At 48.7% G+C, this 22,427-nt stretch overlaps 1 protein-coding gene across 1 annotated transcript in view; it reads left to right on the forward strand.

The window, feature by feature from the left end:
- Positions 1-21,366, forward strand: part of ECEL1 (endothelin converting enzyme like 1) — an 86,871-nt gene extending 65,505 nt beyond the window's left edge. The window contains exons 9-17 of the mRNA XM_058187323.1: positions 3,713-3,816; positions 5,267-5,325; positions 8,661-8,712; positions 11,087-11,154; positions 13,847-13,971; positions 14,697-14,762; positions 18,714-18,809; positions 19,674-19,750; positions 21,029-21,366. Of these exons, the coding sequence (XP_058043306.1) occupies positions 3,713-3,816; positions 5,267-5,325; positions 8,661-8,712; positions 11,087-11,154; positions 13,847-13,971; positions 14,697-14,762; positions 18,714-18,809; positions 19,674-19,750; positions 21,029-21,128 (747 nt within the window). The 3' untranslated portion in view covers positions 21,129-21,366. The remainder of the gene's footprint in view (positions 1-3,712; positions 3,817-5,266; positions 5,326-8,660; positions 8,713-11,086; positions 11,155-13,846; positions 13,972-14,696; positions 14,763-18,713; positions 18,810-19,673; positions 19,751-21,028) is intronic.
- The last annotated feature ends 1,061 nt before the right edge of the window (positions 21,367-22,427 follow it).

Raw genomic sequence — 22,427 nt, forward strand, 5'->3', positions numbered from 1 at the left:
CTGGTGTAGGAGGGAGCGGGTCACCAAACAGGGCGGCTGGGCAGTTATCTGCCGATGCAATGAGGGAGGCGTAGCTCGCCTCGCTTCCCTCAATGCCACTAGGTAAGCCCTAGTATAGGACTTCACTAGTGTCCGATCAGCTTCTGAACGGCTGGACCTCCAGGAACTCTCTAGGCGTCTTCTCCGCGCTTCATCCCTCTCAGCTCCTCGGAGAACCAAGGAGCCGGTTGGGACCTGCGCCGGGTCAGAGGCCGCAAAGGCACGACCGGTCTAAGGCCCCGCCGCGCCCGTTCCCAGGCCGCAACAAGTTCCTCAACCGAGCCGTGAGCCAGACTCTCAGGAAATGGCCCAAGCTCCGTCCGGAACCCCTCCGGGTCCATCAGGCGCCTGGGACGGAACCAGCGTGTCGGCTCCGTCTCCCTGCGGTGGTGAATGGCGGTCAGAAAGTCCAGGCGAAGAAGAGAGTGATCTGACCATGACAAAGGTTCAGTGACTATTTCCTTTAAGTCCAGATCTCTCAACCACTGACCAGAGACAAAATCAGGTCCAGAGTGCCACCCCAATGTGAGTAGGGCCATCAACTACTTGGGTCAGGTCCAAGGCCGTCATGGAAGCCATGAACTCCCGAGCTGCCGTCGATGACGAGCGGACGATGGCAATTTAAAGTCCCCATGACTAAAAGTCTGGGGTCTCAACTGCCACCCGGCCAGCACCTCCAGGAGCTCGGGCAGGGCAGCTGTCACGCAGCAAGGAGCCAGGTACGTGATCAGCAAACCCATCTGGCACCTATGACCCCATCTCACAAAGAGGGATTCGCACCCGGCAATCTGAGGTACAGTGGTCTCCCTCGGCTCTAGGCTCTCTCTAATCACAACCGCCACCCCCCCACCCCTACCCTGGGCCCTCGGCTGATGAAATGCACGGAAACCCGGTGGGCACATCTCAACAAGGGGCACACCCCCTTCCGTGCCCAGCCAGGTTTCCGTAACGCCTATAAGGTCCGCAGCGCCCCCCTGGATAAGGTTGTATATTAGGGGGGCCTTATTAACTACGGACCGTGCGTTGCATAACATCAGCCGAAGGCCCAGGCTCTGGGGGTCTTGACCATCCGGGGAACGGGAAAAGGACGGGGGATCGGGGCGCGCGACCGCTTGCACACATCGGGTGCGCGCCCCCCCAGAACGATATGATCCCCCCCTTCCGCCATATCTGCCCCTCCCACTTACCGTGGAAATCAGGCCACCCTCACCAACAGGAACGCAATCTCCCCCCCTAACCTCCGAACCTATTAAAAAACCGTCACGAGCACGCACAAGGACTGGCTCCCCTCCCGACAGGCTACCCCCAACGCCCGCCTTAACCCTCCCACCCCTCCCCGACGGGTTCTCTCCCCCACCCGTCGGATCCCTCCCCCCCACCCTCCCCTTAAAATTCCCATTAAAATTCCCCTTAAAAAATCTATTAAAACAATTAATTAAAAAACCCCTAAGTCTCCTATTTTTGGCATGCCATCTCTCGGGGTTCCAAAACCCGTCCTCAAGATGGGCCCTCGATAGCGTGGAGGGCCAAACCCGCGAGAGAGGGGAATCTCGCAGGGCAAGAAGGTCAGCCGCAGTGAATGTCCGCATGCTAAAAGTCCGGCAAGCAGACCCATCCTGGACCTGTCACGATGGAAATTGACACACCAGTAGTTCCGGGTGAAAGACAGACGAGATATAGTTCTTAGGCGGCAGATGAAAAACCGCCATGAGTAAATCAGAGCACCAACCCCTCCTATCCCGAGGGGTGGACTATGGACGAGGAAATGGGGGAAAAGGATAAAGTCCTACAGTAGTCCAGCTAGGATTGTCCAGGACCCGCCTCAATTCACCCCACTGGGGCCAAAGATCTTCAAAAGGTCCCCTTGCAGCCGGCCCTTAGGCGTCCTCTAAAATGATGAAAAAAAGGCGCCCGCATGGCCGTGATCGTCCTTCAAGATGACAAAGAGGACGGGCACGTGCCTAATGGCCAGCCACTCCACCGACGAGACGCCTCCCTCCCAAAATCCGGGGGGGGGGCAAAGGACTCAAAAAAGCCCCCATAGACAGCCATAGACGCCCTCAAGATGGTAGGGAGGGCGTCCCCTAGGCCCGTGGATAACCTTCAGAGTGGCAAAGAAGGTGACCATCGGGCCTCTTCATGGTCGCTAAGCCAGGCCGCCAGCTGAAGTAGGCCACTCACCCGCCGGGCCTGCTGGGTCATGCCACCGCGGGACCCAGCCGCCCACCGACAGGCTAGGCCCCCACCAGGCCGGTCCGGCCAGGCCGCCGCCATCGCTGCCACCACCGGAGGGAGAGAGCTCCAAGGCTCCTCCAGGAGCAACGCCAGGCCAGGCCGCCGCCGCCGAAAACTCGACCGCCGCCGCCGCCGTTGGAAAAGGCCCCCACCTCTGACACCGCAGACCAAGGGGCGAAGAGGAGAGGCTCTAAAGCCCTTCCTAGGGCAGAGCTAAGCTAGGCCGCCGCTGCAGCCACCGAAAAGCCGACCGCCGCTGCCGCCGCCGCCGCCGCTGGAAAATGCCAGGCCGCCGCCGGTCTTATCGCCGCCGGGGAGAATGCTCGGGACTCCTCCGAAGGAACCGGGCGCCCGCCGTTCGCCCACCCCCCGACCCGTCGTCCTGCCCTCTACCGGGGGGGGGGGCCAAAGCTGCCCAAAAGCCCCCCCCCGACCCGGTCGGGTCCAAGATAGGCCCGTCGCCGTCACAGCTGTTCAGCGGCGCGGCGCCATCTTGGACATGCGCAGTTAAATATCTCTTCCGGTTCCTGGCATGCTCATCAGAGTGGGTTTCAGCAGGTTCTGACCAGTTCTGGAGAACTGGTAGTGGAAATTTTGAGTAGTTTGGAGATGTTGAGACTCTAGAAAGAGTGCAGAGAAGAGCAACAAAGAGGATCAGGGGACTGGAGGCTAAAACATATGAAGAATGGTTGCAGGAACTGGGTATGTCTAGTTTAATGAAAAGAAGGACTAGGGGAGACACGATAGCAGCCTTCCAATATCTCAGGGGTTGCCACAAAGAAGAGGGAGTCAAACTATTCTCCAAAGCACCTGAGGGTAGAACAAGAAGCAATGGGTGGAAACTAATCAAGGAGAGAAGCAACCTAGAACTAAGGAGAAATTTCCTGACAGTTAGAACAATTAATAAGTGGAACGACTTGCCTGCAGAAGTTGTGAATGCTCCAACACTGGAAATTTTTAAGAAAATGTTGGATAACCATCTGACTGAGATGGTGTAGGGTTTCCTGCCTGGGCAGGGGGTTGGACTAGAAGGTCTCCAAGGTCCCTTCCAACTCTGTTGTTATATTATATTATAAAATGAGGGAAAATTCTTTTAACTCACATCACCATAGAAATTTCGGCTCCGTTGTGGTAGTAAGTCGAGGACCACCTGTAACAGCAATTTAAGTTGTGTCTAGTAAGCCGCTGGTAATCTGTAGGTATCTGAAGACAATCTTAAATGATTCCTGAAGCTTGCCCAAGGCGAGCAGTGTTGTTGCTATGTTTCACACAACTTCCACCTTCTGAATACTGTAGTCTTCCAGGGTGAGTCCTAAGAAGACTACCTCATAGTAGTCAAGTCCCGGTAGGTTTGTTCCACCTGCATCTGTCCATCCTTCCTGAACCTCGGGTTCTTCCTTAAATTTTTGCCCTGAAACGCAACGCGTGTCTTCTGCAGTTCGAAGTCCACCAGAAAACCTACTTCAAGAACATCCTCCACAGCATCAGGTTCAACATCAAGCTGTCGGTGAAGAAGATCCGTCAGGAAGTGGACAAATCCGCGTAGGTCATGCTCCTTTTTTGTAGAACCTTCACGGGTGGATCTGCGGGCGCGGAGAGGGGATTGAAGAGGTCTCCTTTTCTCCCTCGTGGTGGCTTTGAGGCAGGTGTGAAATGCTCCCGGTTTCGGACCGGATCGCCTGATCCGGTAGCGATGGCGGCGGGTGGTTCGGAGAACCGGTAACAAAAATCCCTGCCCACCCCAACATGCCCAGCTGAGCCGTGCGATCATCAGAGGTTGTTGTTGTTGTTTTTACTTTTAAAAGCATTTTTTCTTCGGCCAAAAAAAATGCTTTTATTTTTTTTTTGTTTAAAAAAGTTTTATTTTAATATTCTTATCCAATAACATATCCAATAACATATTTAATGTACCATCATATACAATTAATCGGACCTGCCCAGTCACCACCCCCTTCCTTTTACTCTCCTTCTCTACCTTCTTCTACTTTCCACAACCATCCTCCCCCTCTCTTATCTACGTCCTCTCCTCCTTCCTCCCTACTCCTTTCTTCTTCCTCTTCTATCCCTCTTCCTTCCTTTCCTCTTCCTCCCCTTCTCTTTCCTACCTCCTTCTCTCTTCTACTTCCTTCTTTCCCATCATTCTGAAGTGGTAGCCGGGCAGCTCCGATCTTACATTAATTATACATCTTCAATCATCTTTGTACATTAACTATCAATCCCTTTAAAAAAAATGCTTTTAAAAGTTAAAAAAAAAAAGCCTCTCATGATCGCGCGGCTCAGCTGGGATCGTCAGAGGCATTTTTTCTACAACTTCTTCAGCCGAAGAGGTTGTTAAAAAAAATGCTTTTAAAAGTTAAAAAAAAAAAGCCTCTCATGATCGCGCGGCTCAGCTGGGATCGTCAGAGGCATTTTTTCTACAACTTCTTCAGCCGAAGAGGTTGTTAAAAAAAATGCTTTTAAAAGGCTCCTCTGGCGATCCCAGCTGAGTCGCCTGATCATCAGAGGCTTTCTTTTTAAAGGCAAAAAAGATGATGTTTTTAAAAGAAAAGAAAAGCCTCTGATGATTAGGCAACTTAGCCTTTTAAAAGCATTTTTCTACAACTTCTTCGGCTGAAGAGGTTACAGAAAAAATGCTTTTAAAAGTAAAAAAAAATGACCACGCCCACCCAGTCACATTAACCCCCCCCCCCCAAGCCATACCCACAGAACCGGTAGTAACAAATTTTAAATTTCACCACTGCTTTGAGCATCCCCTAGATCAGGGGTGTCCAACCATGGCAACCTGAAGCCTGGCGGACTTCAACTCCCAAAATTCTCCAGCAAGCACCTTTGGGATTTTCCTGATTTATCTGCAGGACCCCAGTGCTGGGTTGACCCTTGCAACGATCGCAGCAAGTGTCGGTCTCACCCATTGTGACTGTCACCTCCAATGCACCAGTTTCGGATCCAGACCTCCGCTCCTCTCGCTGATAACCCTCTTTTCTATCCACAGATGGCTGTTACCTCCTCAAGCACTGAACGCTTATTACCTTCCTAACAAGAATCAGATGGGTAAGTACGCTGAAGTTTGGCGCGTCTGTTAACTGTGTATGTTATACAGCAATGGTGTCAAAACTCGATTTCAGTGAGAGACGCATCAGGGTTGTGTTTGACCTCGGAGGGCCGGGTTAGGCGTGGGCATTGTGGGCGTGGCCAGCTCAGCATCACTCGTGTCGGGGGTACCTGTGGTGGCCAAATGCTAAGGCAGGACTCCCCTCAGACCCTCCCTCAGTCTCATTATATCCTTCCTTCCTTCTTTGTTTCTTTTTTCTTTCTTTCTTTTTCTTTCTTTCTTTCCTTCCTTCCTTCCTTTCTTTCCTTTCCTTCCTTCCTTCTTTCTTTTTCTTTTTCATGGGCTTTGGAAAACAGCTTGACCTCCTTCCTCTCTGTGGCAGCCCCTCAAATATTGGAAGATGCTATCTCGTCTCCCCTGGTCCTTCTCTTCACTAAACTAGCCATGTCTTCTGTCCATCCATGGTTCACTCAGATGTCTTTCTTTCTTTCTTTCTTTCTTTCTTTCTTTCTTTCTTTCTTTCTTTCTTTCTTTCTTTCTTCCTTCCTTCCTTCCTTCCTTCCTTCCTTCCTTCCTTCCTTCCTATCTAACTACCTACCAACCAACCTACCTATCTTCCTTTTGCTTTGAAAAATAGCTTGACCCCTTCCTCTCTGTGGCAGCCCCTCAAATATGGGAAGATGCTATCTCGTCTCCCCTGATCCTTCCCTTCACTAGACTAGCCATGTCTTCTGTCCATTCATAGTTCACTCAGATGCCTTCCTTCCTTCCTTCCTTCCTTCCTTCCTTCCTTCCTTCCTTCCTTCCTTCCTTCCTTCCTTCCTTCCTTCTTTTCTCCCTCCCTCCCTCCCTCCCTCCCATTTCTTTCCTCCCTCCCTCTCATTCCCATCTCCTTCCCATCTCCTTCCTTCCTTCCTTCCTTCTTTTCTTTCTGTGACGGCACAGTGGTTAAAGTGCATTATTGCAGGTAAACTCTGCCCACAGCCAGGAGTTCAATCCTGACTAGCTCAAAGCTGACTCAGCCTCCCATCCTTCCGAGGTCGGTATAATGAGGACCCAGATTGTTGGGGGCAAGAGGTTGATTCCTTCCTTCCTTCCTTCCTTCCTTCCTTCCTTCCTTTTGTTCTTCCTCCTTCCTCCTTCCCTCTTCATTCTCCTTTCTTCTTCCTTCTCCTCTTCCCTTATTTTTCCTTCCTTGCTCTCTTCCTTCCTCCTCCTCCTCCTCCTCCTCCTCCTTCTTCTTCTTCTTCCTCCTCTTCTTTATCTTTCCTCTTTCCCTCTCTCCTTTCCTGTCCCTACTTGCATGCTCCAGGGGAAAGGGGGAAACATTTCTCCTTTTGTTTTGTTTTTCGTTTGTTTTCCTAGCCCTCTGCCAGCGAAAACAGAGTGGGGGGGGCAGGCACGAGCTCCATTTTCCCTGGCAGAGACACCACAGGCTGGTCCTTTGCTGTTTTCAGGCCAGCCCCATGGGCTGGATCTAAGCACCCGTGTTATACAGGTAGTCCTCGACTTACAACCACAACCGAGCCTCAAATTTCCCATTGCTAAAACAAGACAGAGGTTAAGTGACTTTTGCCTCATTTTACGGCCTTCTTTGCCACCCTGGTTCAGAGAACTGCTGCCGTTGCTAAGTCAGTAAGTCGTTGAGTGAATCTGGCTTCCCCATTGCCTTCGTTTGTTAAGTCAGGAACACGGTTGTTAAGTGAAACTGATTTTCCCCATTCACTTTGCTTGTCAGAAGTGGGATCGCATAACCCCGGGAAGCTGTAACGGTCATAAATACGAGTCAGTTGCCAAGGGTCTGAATTTTGACCACGTGACCGTAAGGGATGCTGCAAGCCGTACGGGTCTGGATGGGGAGAAACAGACTCAAGCTCAATCCCTCCAAGACGGAGTGGCTGTGGATGCCGGCACCCCGGTACAGTCAGCTGCAATTGCGGCTGACTGTTGGGGGTGAGTCATTGGCCCCAATGGAAAGGGTGCGCAACTTGGGCGTTCTCCTGGATGGACGGCTGTCGTTTGAAGATCAGTTGGCGGCCGTCTCCAGGAGAGCCTTTTACCAGGTTCGCCTGGTTCGTCAGTTGCGCCCCTTCCTTGACTGGGATGCCTTATGCACGGTCACTCACGCTCTTGTCACTTCTCGTCTGGATTATTGCAATGCTCTCTACATGGGGCTACCCCTGAAGTGCACTCGGAGGCTTCAGTTAGTCCAGAATGCAGCTGCGCGGGTGATTGAGGGAGCCACACGTTGCTCCCGGGTAACACCGCTCCTGCGCAGTCTGCACTGGCTACCTGTGGTCTTTCGGGTGCGCTTCAAGGTATTGGTTACCACCTTTAAAGCACTCCATGGCTTAGGGCCCGGGTATTTACGGGACCGCCTGCTGTTACCTTATGCCTCCAACCGACCCGTACGCTCACACAGAGTGGGTCTGCTCAGGGTGCCGTCCGCCAAGCAATGTCGGCTGGCGGCCCCCAGGGGAAGGGCCTTCTCTGTAGGAGCACCTACCCTCTGGAACGAACTTCCCCCTGGTTTGCGTCAACTACCTGACCTTCGGACCTTTCGCCGTGAATTGAAAACGTACTTGTTTATTCAAGCAGGACTGGCTTAACTTTTTAACTTTTTAAATTTTTTGAATTTTAATAATTTTAACTGGGGTATTTTATTTTTGGGGTCAAATTTGACGGTTTTAATTTTTGGCCAATTATATAATATGTTATTTTAACTGTTGTTTTAATTTGTATATTGCACTGTTTTAATCTGGCTGTACACCACCCTGAGTCCTTCGGGAGAAGGGCGGTATAAAAATCTAAATAATAAATAAATAAAAAATAAATAAATAAATAAATAAATGATCGTAAGTCTGAAAAACGGTCATAAGGCCCTTTTTCCCAGGACCACTGTAATATCAAACAATCGCTAAACAAATGGTTGTCAGTCAACCAATTAGCAACCGTTAATGTGGCGCTGGAAACAGCGACTTTTTTTGCTGTTGGTCACGTGATCAAAATTAGAATGCTTGGCCACTGGCATGTACTTAATGTCGGTTGCAATGTCCCGGGGTCACGTGATCCCCTTTGGCGACCTTCTGACGAGCAAATTGAATGGGGGGAAACTCCGCTTCACTTAACAACCATGTTCCTGACTTAACAACCGCAGCGATTCACTTAACAACGGTGGCAAGAAAGGTCGTAAAATAGGTCGGAAATTTGGGACGCAGCTGTGGTCGTAAGTTGAGGGCTCCCTCTGTAAAGTTTTGCTGCCTGTCTCATTATGGGAAACTTTAGAGAAGATGCGTTAAGTGTCTCTCTGCTAACTGTGTTTTATTTCTTCAAGTGTTCCCAGCTGGAATTCTTCAACCTACACTCTATGATCCTGAATTCCCACAGTAAGTGCTATTTTTCCTCACCCAGGAAGCCAAAAGAGAACAAAGAACCAGAGGAAGCTAGCAGCTAGTTTGGTTGAGTTGGTTGAGATTGTTTCGGCTATACGGTTTGGGCCTGATTCCTTGCCGAGAATTTCCAAACGAAATGTTTTTGTGAAGTATCTAAGATTATTTTTCAACCTTGGCCCCTTTAAGATGGGTGGACTTCAACTCCCAGAATTCCCCAGCCAGTAGAACTACTGGCTGGGGAATTCTGGGAGTTGAAGTCCACCCATCTCAAAGGGGCCAAGGTGGAGAGACACCTGGATGGATGGACTTCAGGTTGACATCAAGGTGGAGAGACACCTGGGATGGGTGGACTTTAGGTTGACATCAAGGTGGAGAGACACCTGGGATGGGTGGACTTTAGGTTGACATCAGGGTGGAGAGACACCTGGATGGAAGGACTTTAGGTTGACATCAAGGTGGAGAGACACCTGGATGGATGGACTTCAGGTTGACATCAAGGTGGAGAGACACCTGGGATGGGTGGACTTTAGGTTGACATCAAGGTGGAGAGACACCTGGGATGGGTGGACTTTAGGTTGACATCAGGGTGGAGAGACACCTGGATGGAAGGACTTTAGGTTGACATCAAGGTGGAGAGACACCTGGATGGATGGACTTCAGGTTGACATCAAGGTGGAGAGACACCTGGGATGGGTGGACTTTAGGTTGACATCAGGGTGGAGAGACACCTGGATGGAAGGACTTTAGGTTGACATCAGGGTGGAGAGACACCTGGATGGAAGGACTTTAGGTTGACATCAAGGTGGAGAGACACCTGGATGGAAGGACTTTAGGTTGACATCAAGGTGGAGAAACACCTGGATGGATGGACTTCAGGTTGACATCAAGGTGGAGAGACACCTGGGATGGGTGGACTTTAGGTTGACATCAGGGTGGAGAGACACCTGGATGGAAGGACTTTAGGTTGACATCAGGGTGGAGAGACACCTGGATGGAAGGACTTTAGGTTGACATCAGGGTGGAGAGACACCTGGATGGAAGGACTTTAGGTTGACATCAAGGTGGAGAGACACCTGGATGGAAGGACTTTAGGTTGACATCAAGGTGGAGAAACACCTGGATGGATGGACTTCAGGTTGACATCAAGGTGGAGAGACACCTGGGATGGGTGGACTTTAGGTTGACATCAGGGTGGAGAGACACCTGGATGGAAGGACTTTAGGTTGACATCAGGGTGGAGAGACACCTGGATGGAAGGACTTTAGGTTGACATCAAGGTGGAGAGACACCTGGATGGAAGGACTTTAGGTTGACATCAAGGTGGAGAGACACCTGGATGGAAGGACTTTAGGGACATCAGGGTGGAGAGACACCTGGATGGAAGGACTTTAGGGACATCAGGGTGGAGAGACACCTGGATGGAAGGACTTCAGGTTGACATCAGGGTGGAGAGACACCTGGATGGATGGACTTTAGGTTGATATCAGGGTGGAGAGACACCTGGATGGAAGGACTTTAGGTTGACATCAGGGTGGAGAAACTCCTGGATGGATGGACTTAACTTCCACAGAAAAACTGTGCTGGCTGGGGAATTCTGGGAGTTGAAGTCGACCCATCTTCCAGTTGCCGAAGCTGAAAAACGTTGATTTAGGATCGTGTCCTATCTTCCAAACAAGCTTTAATGCTGTAAGGTCTCCTGCCTTGAGGAAGGGGTTGGACTAGATTCACTAGAAGACCTCCAAGGTCCCTTCCCACACTGTGACTCTCTACCTCTATGAACTTTTCCACTTTTCTCCAATTTCTGAAGTTTTACTGGACATCATCATCTTTTAACGACCCCATAATCCTTTGTGGGGTGGAGTCTGGGCAACTGAATGGAGCTGAGTGGCCAGATGCCCTTCCTGCCGCCAATGCGGAGTTGTTTTTCAGCAGCTATATATTCTCAGCGTGCCCAGAGAGAGAAATATCTGCCTCTACCTAGGATTGAACTCAGAAGCCGTCTGATTCTGAGGCGAGATCGCCACCTCTAGGCCAACGCACCTCTCTGAAGTTTTACTTGCGCATCCGCACAGCAAAACCAGCGTTCCAACGCACACGCCTTTTGATCTCAATCTCTTAAACTACAGGGAGTCCCGGTTTAGTAACCGCCTCGTGTCTAAACCATCGCGGTTACGATGGGGATGACAAAATAGCTTTGCTCCCAGTTGCGAATTGCAACAGGGACATAAGTGCCTCTGTCTTGCTGCAATTGGAGGCCCTCCCTTCCCTGTTTCTGGATTCCACAAAATTCCATATTTGTAAAAGTTCAGATCAATTGATTGTCCTCTTCCCCGTTCACCAACTCACTGTGTTTGTCTCACCCTTACAGGTCTTTAAATTATGGAGGGATCGGTACAATTATCGGGCACGAGCTGACCCACGGCTACGATGACTGGGGTGAGCCTTCCTCTTTATTTCTCAGCTCCACGAAAGGGCAGCCTCGGATCCGAGGAAGAAGAGTTGAGGGGGCTGTGTAGCAAAATAAAGAACGGTTGCTGGAATTGGGGTATGTCTAGTTTAACGAAAAGGAGGACTAGGGGAGACATGATAGCAGTCTTCCAATATCTCAGGGGTTGCCCCAAAGAAGAGGGAGTCAAGCTATTCTCCAAAGCACCTGAGGGTAGAACAAGAAGCAATGGGTGGAAACTAATCAAGGAGAGAAGCAACTTAGAACTAAGGAGAAATTTCCTGACAGTTAGAACAATTAATCAGTGGAACAACATGCCACCAGAAGTTGTGAATGCTCCAACACTGGAAGTTTTAAAGAAGATGTTGGATAACCATTTGTCTGAAGTGGTGTAGGATTTCCTGCAGGGGTGAAATCCAGCAGGTTCTGACAGGTTCTGGAGAACCGGTAGCGGAAATTTTGAGTAGTTCAGAGAACTGGCGAATACCACCTCTGGCTGGCCCCAGAGTGGGGTGGGAATGGAGATTTTGCAATATCCTTCCCCTGCCACACCCACCAAGCCATTCCCACAGAACCGGTAGTAAAAAAAAATTGGATTTCACTACTAGTTTCCTGCCTGAGCAGAGGGTTGGAGTAGAAGACATCTAAGGTCCCTTCCAACTCTGTTATTCTGTTCTATTCTATTCTATTCATTTTTTCTATTCTATTTCGTTTTTCTATTCTATTCCATTCCATTCCATTCTATTCCACTCCATGTTTTTTATTCTATTCTATTCTATTCTATTCTATTCTATTCTATTCTATTCTATTCTATTTATTTATTTATTTATTTTTCACATTTGTATACCGCCCTATCTCCCTAGGGACTCAGGGCGATTCACAGCCAAATAAAAATAAATATAAATACACAATAAAACATCCATTAAAAAACTTATTACATAAGGCCGAATGATTAAAAATAGCAATACAAATAATAAAACCCCATTAAAACCAAATTCAAAATTTAAAATTCTAGTCCAGTCCTATTCTATTCTATTCCATTCCATTCCATTCCATATTTTCTATTCTATTCTATTCTATTCTATTCTATTCTATTCTATTCTATTCTATTCTATTCTATTCCATTCCATTCCATTCCATTCCATATTTTCTATTCTATTCTATTCTATTCCATTCCATTTCATTCCATTCCATATTTTCTATTCTATTCTATTCTATTCTATTCTATTCTATTCTATTCTATTCTATTCTATTCTATTCTATTCCATTCCATATTTTCTATTCTATTCCAACTCTGTTATTCTATTCTATGAAATGTTTAAGCTTCTCAGCAAAGAGAAGGGGACAACTCACTGCAGCCAGGTGGGTGGGGCTGGGTGGGCGTGGCCAGGTGGACCCAAACATGTGAGTCTGGCAGAGTGGGCACAGAACAAGTCGCCCTGGGCAACTGGATGTGGATTTATCCTCCCCCCCCCTGCCCCCCTCCCGCATCCTGGTCCTCCAGCTGCAGCTGACCCACAGCAAGTGTTCCATCCTCAGCCGCCAATGGAGACCCCCCCCGCCCCCCCATCCCAGGGAGATTCCCAGAGTGTCTCCCTGATCCCGCTGCCTGCCACCGCAGCCGCCCTCCCCTGGCACCTCCGCAGAGCGGAATGGGGCAACTCACCACACCCAAGTCACTGTGGCCAATTCGCTGTGGCCAACAATTCAATTTAATTATTTGAAATACTTTAAACAGAATTATTTAATTTTTGTCATTTACGTTTCATTTTGTCCCTCCTTTGGGATCCTTTCTCTAATGAGCCTGTTCCACTATTTCTTGGATGTTAGTGTAACTCTTGTCCTGTGGTGAGTTGGCCGTGGCGAGTTGTCATAGACCCTCCATGGAGGCCCCAACGCAGGGCCCAGCATCCTGCTGCTCTCCTGGCCCCCACCTGCTACCCCAAGGAAGAAAGAAGATAGGAAGGAAAGAAGGAAGGAAGGAAGGAAGGAAGGAAGGAAGGAAGGAAGGAAGGAAGGAAGGAAGGAAAGAAGGAGATAAGGAAGGAAGGAAGAAAGGAAGAAAGAAGATGAAGGAAGGAAGAAAGATGAAGGAAGGAAGAAAATAAGGAAGGAAGGAAGGAAAAAGATAAGGAAGGAAGGAAGGAAGGAAGAAGATAAGGAAGGAAGAAAGAGGAAGGAAGGAAGGAAAGAAGGAGATAAGGAAGGAAGGAAGAAAGGAAGGAAGAAGATAAGGAAGGAAGGAAGATGAAGGAAGGAAGAAGAAGGAAGGAAGGAAGATAAGGAAGGAAGAAGGAAGGAAGGAAAGAAGGAAGGAAGGAAGGAGGAGAAGGAAGGAGAAGGAAGGAAAGAAAGAGAGAGAGGAAGGAAGAGAAGAAGGAAGAAAGAGAGAGAGGAAGTAAGGAAGGAGGAGAAGGAAGGAAGGAAGGAGAAAGAAGGAAGGAGGAGGAAGGAAGGAAGGAAGGAAGGAAGTAAAAAGAAAGAAAGAAAGAAAGAAATTTTGCAGGAGGCAAATCATGTTCTACATAAACCGGAAATCAGAAGCCTGGTAGCCTCTTTTCCAAAGACAGAAGCTTTTGTGTTTGTGTGTGTGTGTGTGTGTGTGTGTGTGTGTGTGTGTGTGTGTGTGTTTGTGTGTGTGTGTGAGAGACGCTGTCATTTCTCCAAGCGTTTGTTCTGCAGGCGGACAGTACGACCAATACGGGAACCTGATGCACTGGTGGACCGACGCCTCCTACAGAAAGTTCCGCCAGAAGGCCGAGTGCATTGTCAATCTCTACGACAATTTCACCGTCTACAACCAGAGGGTGAGCCCGGATGCCCACCGGAGAAGTGGGGGAGGGGAGGGGTGTCTCCACCCCTCCCTGAATTTGCAATCTCAAAATACAGGTAGTCCTCGACTTACGACCACAATTGAGCCCCGAATTTATGCTCTTCAGTGAGACGGTTGTTGAGTTTCGCCCCGTTTTACGACCTTTCTTGACACCGTTGCTAAGTGAATCCCTGCCATTGTTAACTTAGGAACACGGTTGTTAAGCGAATCTGGTTCCCCATCGACTCTGCTTGTCAGAAGGGGATCACGTGATCCCAGGCCACTGCGACCGTCATAAATTTGAGTCAGTTGCCAAGTGTCCAATTTTTGATCACGTGACCACTGCACTGTTGCAACGGTCGTAAGTATGAAAAATGGTCCTGGGCCACTTTTTTTTCAGCGCCGCTGTAACTTTCAACGGTCACTAAATGAACTGTTGTAAGTCGAGGACTACCGGTATTTTAACCATCATTTATCTTAACGTTTGAGGCTTCAGATGTTTCGCCTTGAAGTTCACGTTGAATCTGGGAAAAGCCACCTGGATTTGATTTCAGGCAGTCACTAAACGAATGGTTGTAAGTCAAGGACCTACTTGTATTAACATGCCATGTTAGGAGAATCTAGAAAAATGGAGTCATAACCAACTTAAGCATTTCCCAGGATGTGAAATCTGATTATTATTATTTATTTTTTTCCTCTGTTCTCCTCCTCTTTCTGCAGGTGAACGGAAAACATACCCTGGGAGAAAACATTGCAGACATGGGGGGACTGAAACTCGCCTACTACGTGAGTTTACTCGTTTTATTTATTTAATACACGGCTATGATCACCTGTCTCTTAAAAAAACGGGGCAGCTAACAATTAAAATAAAAACAGATTTTTAAAAAAACAAAAAACCATGCAACCGATAATGAAAAGCGTCATTCTCCAAATCTCTGGAGAGAAAAAAAAACAAATGATAAAGGAGAATATTTGGAGCTCTGGAGGATCTTTGGAGCTCTTTGAGCTTGGTGGTTTTCTGGCAGATGTTTCATTACCTGACTAGGTAACATCATCAGTGTTGGAAGGGAGTGGGGTTTGCAAGGAGGAGGAGGAAAGGGGAGGAAGAGGAAGAGGAGGAGGAGGAGGACTGTGGGGTCCTCTGAGCTTGGTTGTTTTCCTGCAGGTGTTTCATGACCCAACTAGGTAACGTCATCAGTGCTAGAAGGGAACAGGGTTTGTGGAGAGGAGGAGGAGAAGGAAGAGAGGGTGGTTAGGACGGTGGGGTCCTTGGCGCTCTCTGAGCTTGGTTGTTTTCTTGCAGACATTTCATTAGCCAAACTAGGTAACATCATCAGTGCTAGGAGGGAGGATGGGTTTGCAGGAAGGAGGAGGAAGAAGAGGGGGAAGACTGTGGGGTCCTTCTCGCTCTCTGAGCTTGGTGGTTTTCCTGCAGATGTTTCATGACCCAACTAGGTAACGTCATCAGTGCTAGAAGGGAACAGGGTTTGTGGAGAGGAGGAGGAGAGGGTGGTTAGGACAGTGGGGTCCTTGGCACTCTCTGAGCTTGATTGTTTTCTTACAGACATTTCATTAGCCAAACTAGGTAACATCATCAGTGCTAGAAGGGAGGAGGGTTTGCAGGAAGGAGGAGGAAGAAGAGGGGGAAGACTGTGGGGTCCTTCTCGCTCTCTGAGCTTGGTGGTTTTCCTGCAGATGTTTCATGACCCAACTAGGTAACGTCATCAATGCTAGAAGGGAACAGAGTTTGTGGAGAGGAGAAGGAAGAGAGGGGAAGACTGTGGGGTCCTTCTCGCTCTCTGAGCTTGATAGTTTTCTGCAGATGTTTCATGACCCAACTAGGTAACATCATCAGTGCTAGAAGGAACAGGGTTTGCAGGAGGAGGAGGAGGAAGAAGAGGGGGAAGACTGTGGGGTCCTTCTCGCTCTCTGAGCTTGGTGGTTTTCCTGCAGATGTTTCATGACCCAACTAGGTAACGTCATCAATGCTAGAAGGGAACAGAGTTTGTGGAGAGGAGAAGGAAGAGAGGGTGGTTAGGACAGTGGGGTCCTTGGCACTCTCTGAGCTTGATTGTTTTCTTACAGACATTTCATTAGCCAAACTAGGTAACATCATCAGTGCTAGAAGGGAGGAGGGTTTGCAGGAAGGAGGAGGAGGAAGAGGGGGAAGACTGTGGGGTCCTTCTCGCTCTCTGAGCTTGGTGGTTTTCCTGCAGACGTTTCATTACCTGACTAGGTAACGTCATCAGTGCTCGAAGGGAACAGAGTTTGTGGAGAGGAGGAGGAGGAGGAGGAGAGGGTGGTTAGGACGGTGGGGTCCTTGGCGCTCTCTGAGCTTGGTTGTTTTCTTACAGACATTTCATTAGCCAAACTAGGTAACGTCATCAGTGCTAGAAGGGAACAGGGTTTGTGGAGAGGAGAAGGAAGAGAGGGTGGTTAGGACGGTGGGGTCCTTGGCGCTCTCTGAGCTTGGTTGTTTTCTTGCAGACATTTCATTAGCCAAACTAGTAACATCATCAGTGCTAGGAGGGAGGATGGGTTTTCAGGAAGGAGGAGGAAGAAGAGGGGGAAGACTGTGGGGTCCTTGGCGCTCTCTGAGCTTGGTGGTTTTCTTACAGACATTTCATTAGCCAAACTAGGTAACGTCATCAGTGCTAGAAGGGAACAGGGTTTGTGGAGAGGAGAAGGAAGAGAGGGTGGTTAGGACGGTGGGGTCCTTGGCGCTCTCTGAGCTTGGTTGTTTTCTTGCAGACATTTCATTAGCCAAACTAGTAACATCATCAGTGCTAGGAGGGAGGATGGGTTTTCAGGAAGGAGGAGGAAGAAGAGGGGGAAGACTGTGGGGTCCTTCTCGCTCTCTGAGCTTGGTGGTTTTCCTGCAGACGATTCATGACCCAACTAGGTAACGTCATCAGTTCTCGAAGGGAACAGGATTTATGGAGAGGAGGAGGAGGAGAGGGTGGTTAGGACAGTGGGGTCCTTGGCACTCTCTGAGCTTGATAGTTTTCTTACAGACATTTCATTAGCCAAACTAGGTAACATCATAAGTGCTAGGAGGGAGGATGGGTTTGCAGGAAGGAGGAGGAAGAAGAGGGGGAAGACTGTGGGGTCCTTCTCGCTCTCTGAGCTTGGTGGTTTTCTGGCAGACGTTTCATTACCTGACTAGGTAACATCATCAGTGATGGAAGGGAGTGGGGTTTGCAAGGAGGAGGAGAAAGGGGGAGGAAGAGGAAAAGGAGGAGGAGGACTGTGGGGTCCTTGGCTCTCTCTGAGCTTGGTTGTTTTCCTGCAGACGTTTCATGACCCAACTAGGTAACGTCATCAATGCTAGAAGGGAACAGGGTTTGTGGAGAGGAGAAGGAAGAGAGGGTGGTTAGGACGGTGGGGTCCTTGGCACTCTCTGAGCTTGGTTGTTTTCTTACAGACATTTCATTAGCCAAACTAGGTAACATCATCAGTGCTAGGAGGGAGGATGGGTTTTCAGGAAGGAGGAGGAGGAAGAGGGGGAAGACTGTGGGGTCCTTCTCGCTCTCTGAGCTTGGTGGTTTTCCTGCAGACGTTTCATGACCCAACTAGGTAACGTCATCAGTTCTCGAAGGGAACAGGGTTTGTGGAGAGGAGGAGGAGGAGAGGGTGGTTAGGACTGTGGGGTCCTTGGCACTCTCTGAGCTTGATAGTTTTCTTACAGACATTTCATTAGCCAAACTAGGTAACATCATAAGTGCTAGGAGGGAGGATGGGTTTGCAGGAAGGAGGAGGAAGAAGAGGGGGAAGACTGTGGGGTCCTTCTCGCTCTCTGAGCTTGGTGGTTTTCTGGCAGACGTTTCATTACCTGACTAGGTAACATCATCAGTGTTGGAAGGGAGTGGGGTTTGCAAGGAGGAGGAGGAAAGGGGAGGAAGAGGAAGAGGAGGAGGAGGACTGTGGGGTCCTTGGCGCTCTCTGAGCTTGGTTGTTTTCCTGCAGATGTTTCATGACCCAATTAGGTAACGTCATCAATGCTAGAAGGGAACAGGGTTTGTGGAGAGGAGAAGGAAGAGAGGGTGGTTAGGACGGTGGGGTCCTTGGCACTCTCTGAGCTTGGTTGTTTTCTTACAGACATTTCATTAGCCAAACTAGGTAACATCATCAGTGCTAGGAGGGAGGATGGGTTTTCAGGAAGGAGGAGGAAGGAGAGGGGGAGGACTGTGGGGTCCTTCTCGCTCTCTGAGCTTGGTGGTTTTCCTGCAGACGTTTCATGACCCAACTAGGTAACGTCATCAGTGCTCGAAGGGAACAGGGTTTGTGGAGAGAAGGAGGAGGAGAAGGTGGTTAGGACGGTGGGGTCCTTGGCGCTCTCTGAGCTTGACTGTTTTCTTGCAGACATTTCATTAGCCAAACTAGGTAACATCATCAGTGCTAGGAGGGAGGATGGGTTTGTAGGAAGGAGGAGGAGGAAGAGGGGGAAGACTGTGGGGTCCTTCTCGCTCTCTGAGCTTGATGGTTTTCCTGCAGACGTTTAATGACCCAACTAGGTAACGTCATCAATGCTAGTGAGCATGAGGTTTTGCCGAGCGGTGCATGTGTCAAAATCCCCAAAGCGATGGGCACAGCATTGCGATCCAAGTCCTGCCCTGCGCCCAGATCTGAACGGGCACTCACAACCACCCAGGGGGCCCTTCCTTCCACCCTGAAGCGAATCGTCTCCAACTTGCCGGATTTGATTTTTCGCCCCCCCACCCATCCCGCAACCTGCAGGCGTACCAGAAATGGGTGCGGGAACACGGCCCCGAAAACCCCCTGCTGTGGCTGAAGTACACCCACGAACAGCTCTTCTTCATCGCCTTCGCTCAGGTACCGTCCCTCTGCAAGGAGCTGGCGGGAATTCAGCGGAACGAGACCCGCCCGCTGGGCGGGACACTGGGAGTCCTCGACTTACGACGGTTCATTTAGTGACCCTTGGAAGTTACGACGGCGCTCAAAACAGTGACTTAGGACCGGTTTTTGTCACGCTTACGGTTATTGCAGCCTCCCCAGGGTCACGTGATCAAAATTCGGACACTCAGCAACTGACTCGCACTTATGACGGTTGCAGTGTCCCCGGGGGTGGGTGGGGGGGTGGGGTCACGCAATCCCCTTTTGCGACCTTCCGACGAGGAAAGTCAATGGGAAAGCCGGTTTTGCTTAACAACTGTGTGAGCTACTTCACAACTGCGGTGTTTCACTTAACAACGGTGGCAAGAAAGGCCCTAAAACAGGGCACTTAACCAGGGGTGAAATGTAAAATTTGTTACTACCGGTTCTGTGGGCGTGGCTTGGTGGGCGTGGCAAGGGAAGAATATTGTAAAATCCCCATTTCCTCCCAATCAGCTGGGACTCGGGAGGCAGAGAATAAGTGGGGGCGGGGCCAATCAGGTGTGGTATTTACCGGTTCTCCAAATTACTCAAAATTTTCACTACCGGTTCGCTAGAACCGGACAGAACCGGCTGAAGACCATCTCTGCCATGGGATCTTTGGCAGTCTCTGAGCTTGGCTGTTTCCTTGTAGACGTTTCACTACCGAACTAGGTAACATCATCAGTGCTAGCTGGGAGGGGTTTGCAATTAGGGATGTGGTAGAGGGGGGGTCTACCTTTTAATAGGCTCTTTGTAGGAGGCTGTGAGACACGAGAGACGGATCTGGAACCCACGTCAAAACAACTCCCTTCTTCCCTGCAGAATTGGTGCATTAAACGGCGCTCACAGTCCATCTATCTCCAGGTGCTGACCGACAAACACGCCCCCGAACATTACAGGTACCAGCAGGGGCATCCAGGGACCCCCAATTGGGGCCAGAGATGGGAAAACATTGGACCCCGAGGGCTGGCTTTTCCCCACTAACAGCCACTGGCTGGGGAATTCTGGGAGTTGAAGTCCAAACAGTTGGAAGCTGCTAGAAGCTGAAAAACGCTGGTTTAGGATTTGGGAGGAAGCTACACAAGGGGTCCAAAACTACTTTTTTGATAAATAGTTTTATTATTATTATTTTGTTTTGTTTTGTTTATTTTATTATTTTATTTTATGCTCCTTTATAATTTTATTTTATTTATTAATTTTATTTATTTATTTATTATTTTATTTATTTTTATTTTATTTTATTTATTATATTGTTTATTTTATTATTTTATTTTATTTATTATTTTATTTTATTTATTATTTTATTTATTTTTATTTTATTTATTATATTGTTTATTTTTTTATTTTATTTTATTTATTATTTTATTTTATTTATTATTTTATTTATTTTTATTTTATTTATTATATTGTTTATTTTTTATTTTATTTTTTATTTTACTTTACTTTGTTTTATTTTAATTATAGTTTTATGAATAACTGAGGCTGCTGAACATACCTACTAGGCCTTCCTCCTCCTATTTTCCCCATAACAACAACCCTGTGAGGTGGAATGGGCTGAGAAACAGTGATTGGCCCAAAGTCACCCAGCTGGCTTTCATGCCCAAGGCGGGACTAGAACTCCCAATCCCTTAGTGATTGGCCCAAAGTCACCCAGCTGGCTTTCATGCCTAAAGCGGGACTAGAACTCCCAATCCCTTAGCGATTGGCCCAAAGTCACCCAGCTGGCTTTCATGCCCAAGGCGGGACTAGAACTCCCAATCCCTTAGCGATTGGCCCAAAGTCACCCAGCTGGCTTTCATGCCCAAGGCGGGACTAGAACTCCCAATCCCTTAGGGATTGGCCCAAAGTCACCCAGCTGGCTTTCATGCCTAAAGCGGGACTAGAATTCCCAATCCCTTAGTGATTGGCCCAAAGTCACCCAGCTGGCTTTTAATGCCTAAGGCGGGACTAGAACTCCCCATCTCCTGACTCTCGGTGCCCAAACACTTCAGCCTCTGAATCTGATTGCGAATCGAAAAGGATGCTACACCTTCCTCCTGATTTGGGGGCTCCTATGGACTAATGTTCTTGGACTAGATGGCCTCCAAGATCCCTTCCAACTTGTGTATGCTATGCCGCTTGAGCTGCGCAATCCTGAGTTTTTTTTCCGCCTTCCTGTCTTTTCTTCTCCCTTGCAGGGTGCTGGGCAGCGTCTCCCAGTTTGAGGAATTCGGACGGGTCTTCCACTGTCCCAAGGAGTCCCCCATGAACCCCACACATAAGTGCTCCGTCTGGTGAAGCGCCTACCTGCCCCGTCCCTGCCTGCACCCAGCCCGGATCAACACGCCTCCCGGCCCATAGCGCCGGAAGGGCAGAGGGAGAGTGGAGAGAAGACCTCCTAAAATTCCTAGAGTGGTCCGGGGGATATGCCCACACCTGCCAACAAGCCCGCACACCCCCCGCACCCCAAATTCTTTGGGGCCCACAGTATAAATAGGTAGTACACAAGTCTAACGCACCTCCTGCGATCTCTATCCATCTGTACAACCGCTCAGGACACAAAAGGAACCGCTTCCTAAAGGACATTTTTCCCGCTGTTTGTTTTGGATTGCGCCCAAGCTTTTTCGATTTGCTTCCGGACCCCGATTTTTGGACGGAGGGGGGGGCGGGGGGAGACAGGGGGGTTTGCTATTCTACCTTATTGTGCTCATGCAGCTTAAGTTCCAAAGCTACGAGTAGTCCTCAGCTTATGACCGTTCCTTTAGCGACCGATCAAAATTGCAACAGCACTGAAAAAAGTGAGTTACAACTAGTAGTACCCCCGTCACCGTACCGCCATGATCACATGATCAAAATTCGGGCACTTGGCAACTGGCACGCATTTATGACGGTTGCAATGTCCTGAGTTCAAGTGATCCCATTCCCAGCCGGCTTCCAACAACCTAAATTAATGGATTCACTTAACAATGGCAGCGATTTGCTTAAAGGTTAAAAAAAAAAAAAGGGATCATGACATCGGACACAACTCACTTAAGAACTGACTTGCTTAGCAATGGGATTTCCAGTCCCAACTGTGGTCGTTAAGTCGAGGACTACCTGTAGCTGATGCAGCGTGTAATCTTTTCGCTGGCCTCAATATTATTACGCTTTGTATTTTAATTTTTTGTTTAAAAAAAAACCTCAAACGGACCAGCACAACGGCATATTATAATTAGTCCATTTTGCTGTCAATCTATCTATATATAAATATATAAATATTCGTAGGTCTTTGGCATATTCGGGTCTTTTCCCGTGGAAGGTTGAGAGTATCTTGGTGACGTTTCGACAAAGTCTCACTCATCATCTTCAGGCTGGTGCTTTCGGCTTCGTTCTTGTGCGAGCTTTGCTTTGCACAAGCACGAAAACAAAAGCGCCAGCCTGAAGATGACGAGTGAGATCTCGTCGTAACATCGCCAAGATATTCTCAACCTTACACGGGAAAAGACCTAAATATGCCAAGACCTACATATATATATATATATATATTTTTCTGAGGTTTTCACAGGTGTTTGTATGTAGGTCTTTGGTTGTTCGGGTTTTCTCCCGTGTAAAATTGGA

The sequence above is a fragment of the Ahaetulla prasina genome, chromosome 6 (assembly GCF_028640845.1).
Source record: "Ahaetulla prasina isolate Xishuangbanna chromosome 6, ASM2864084v1, whole genome shotgun sequence".
Lineage (NCBI taxonomy): Eukaryota > Metazoa > Chordata > Lepidosauria > Squamata > Colubridae > Ahaetulla > Ahaetulla prasina.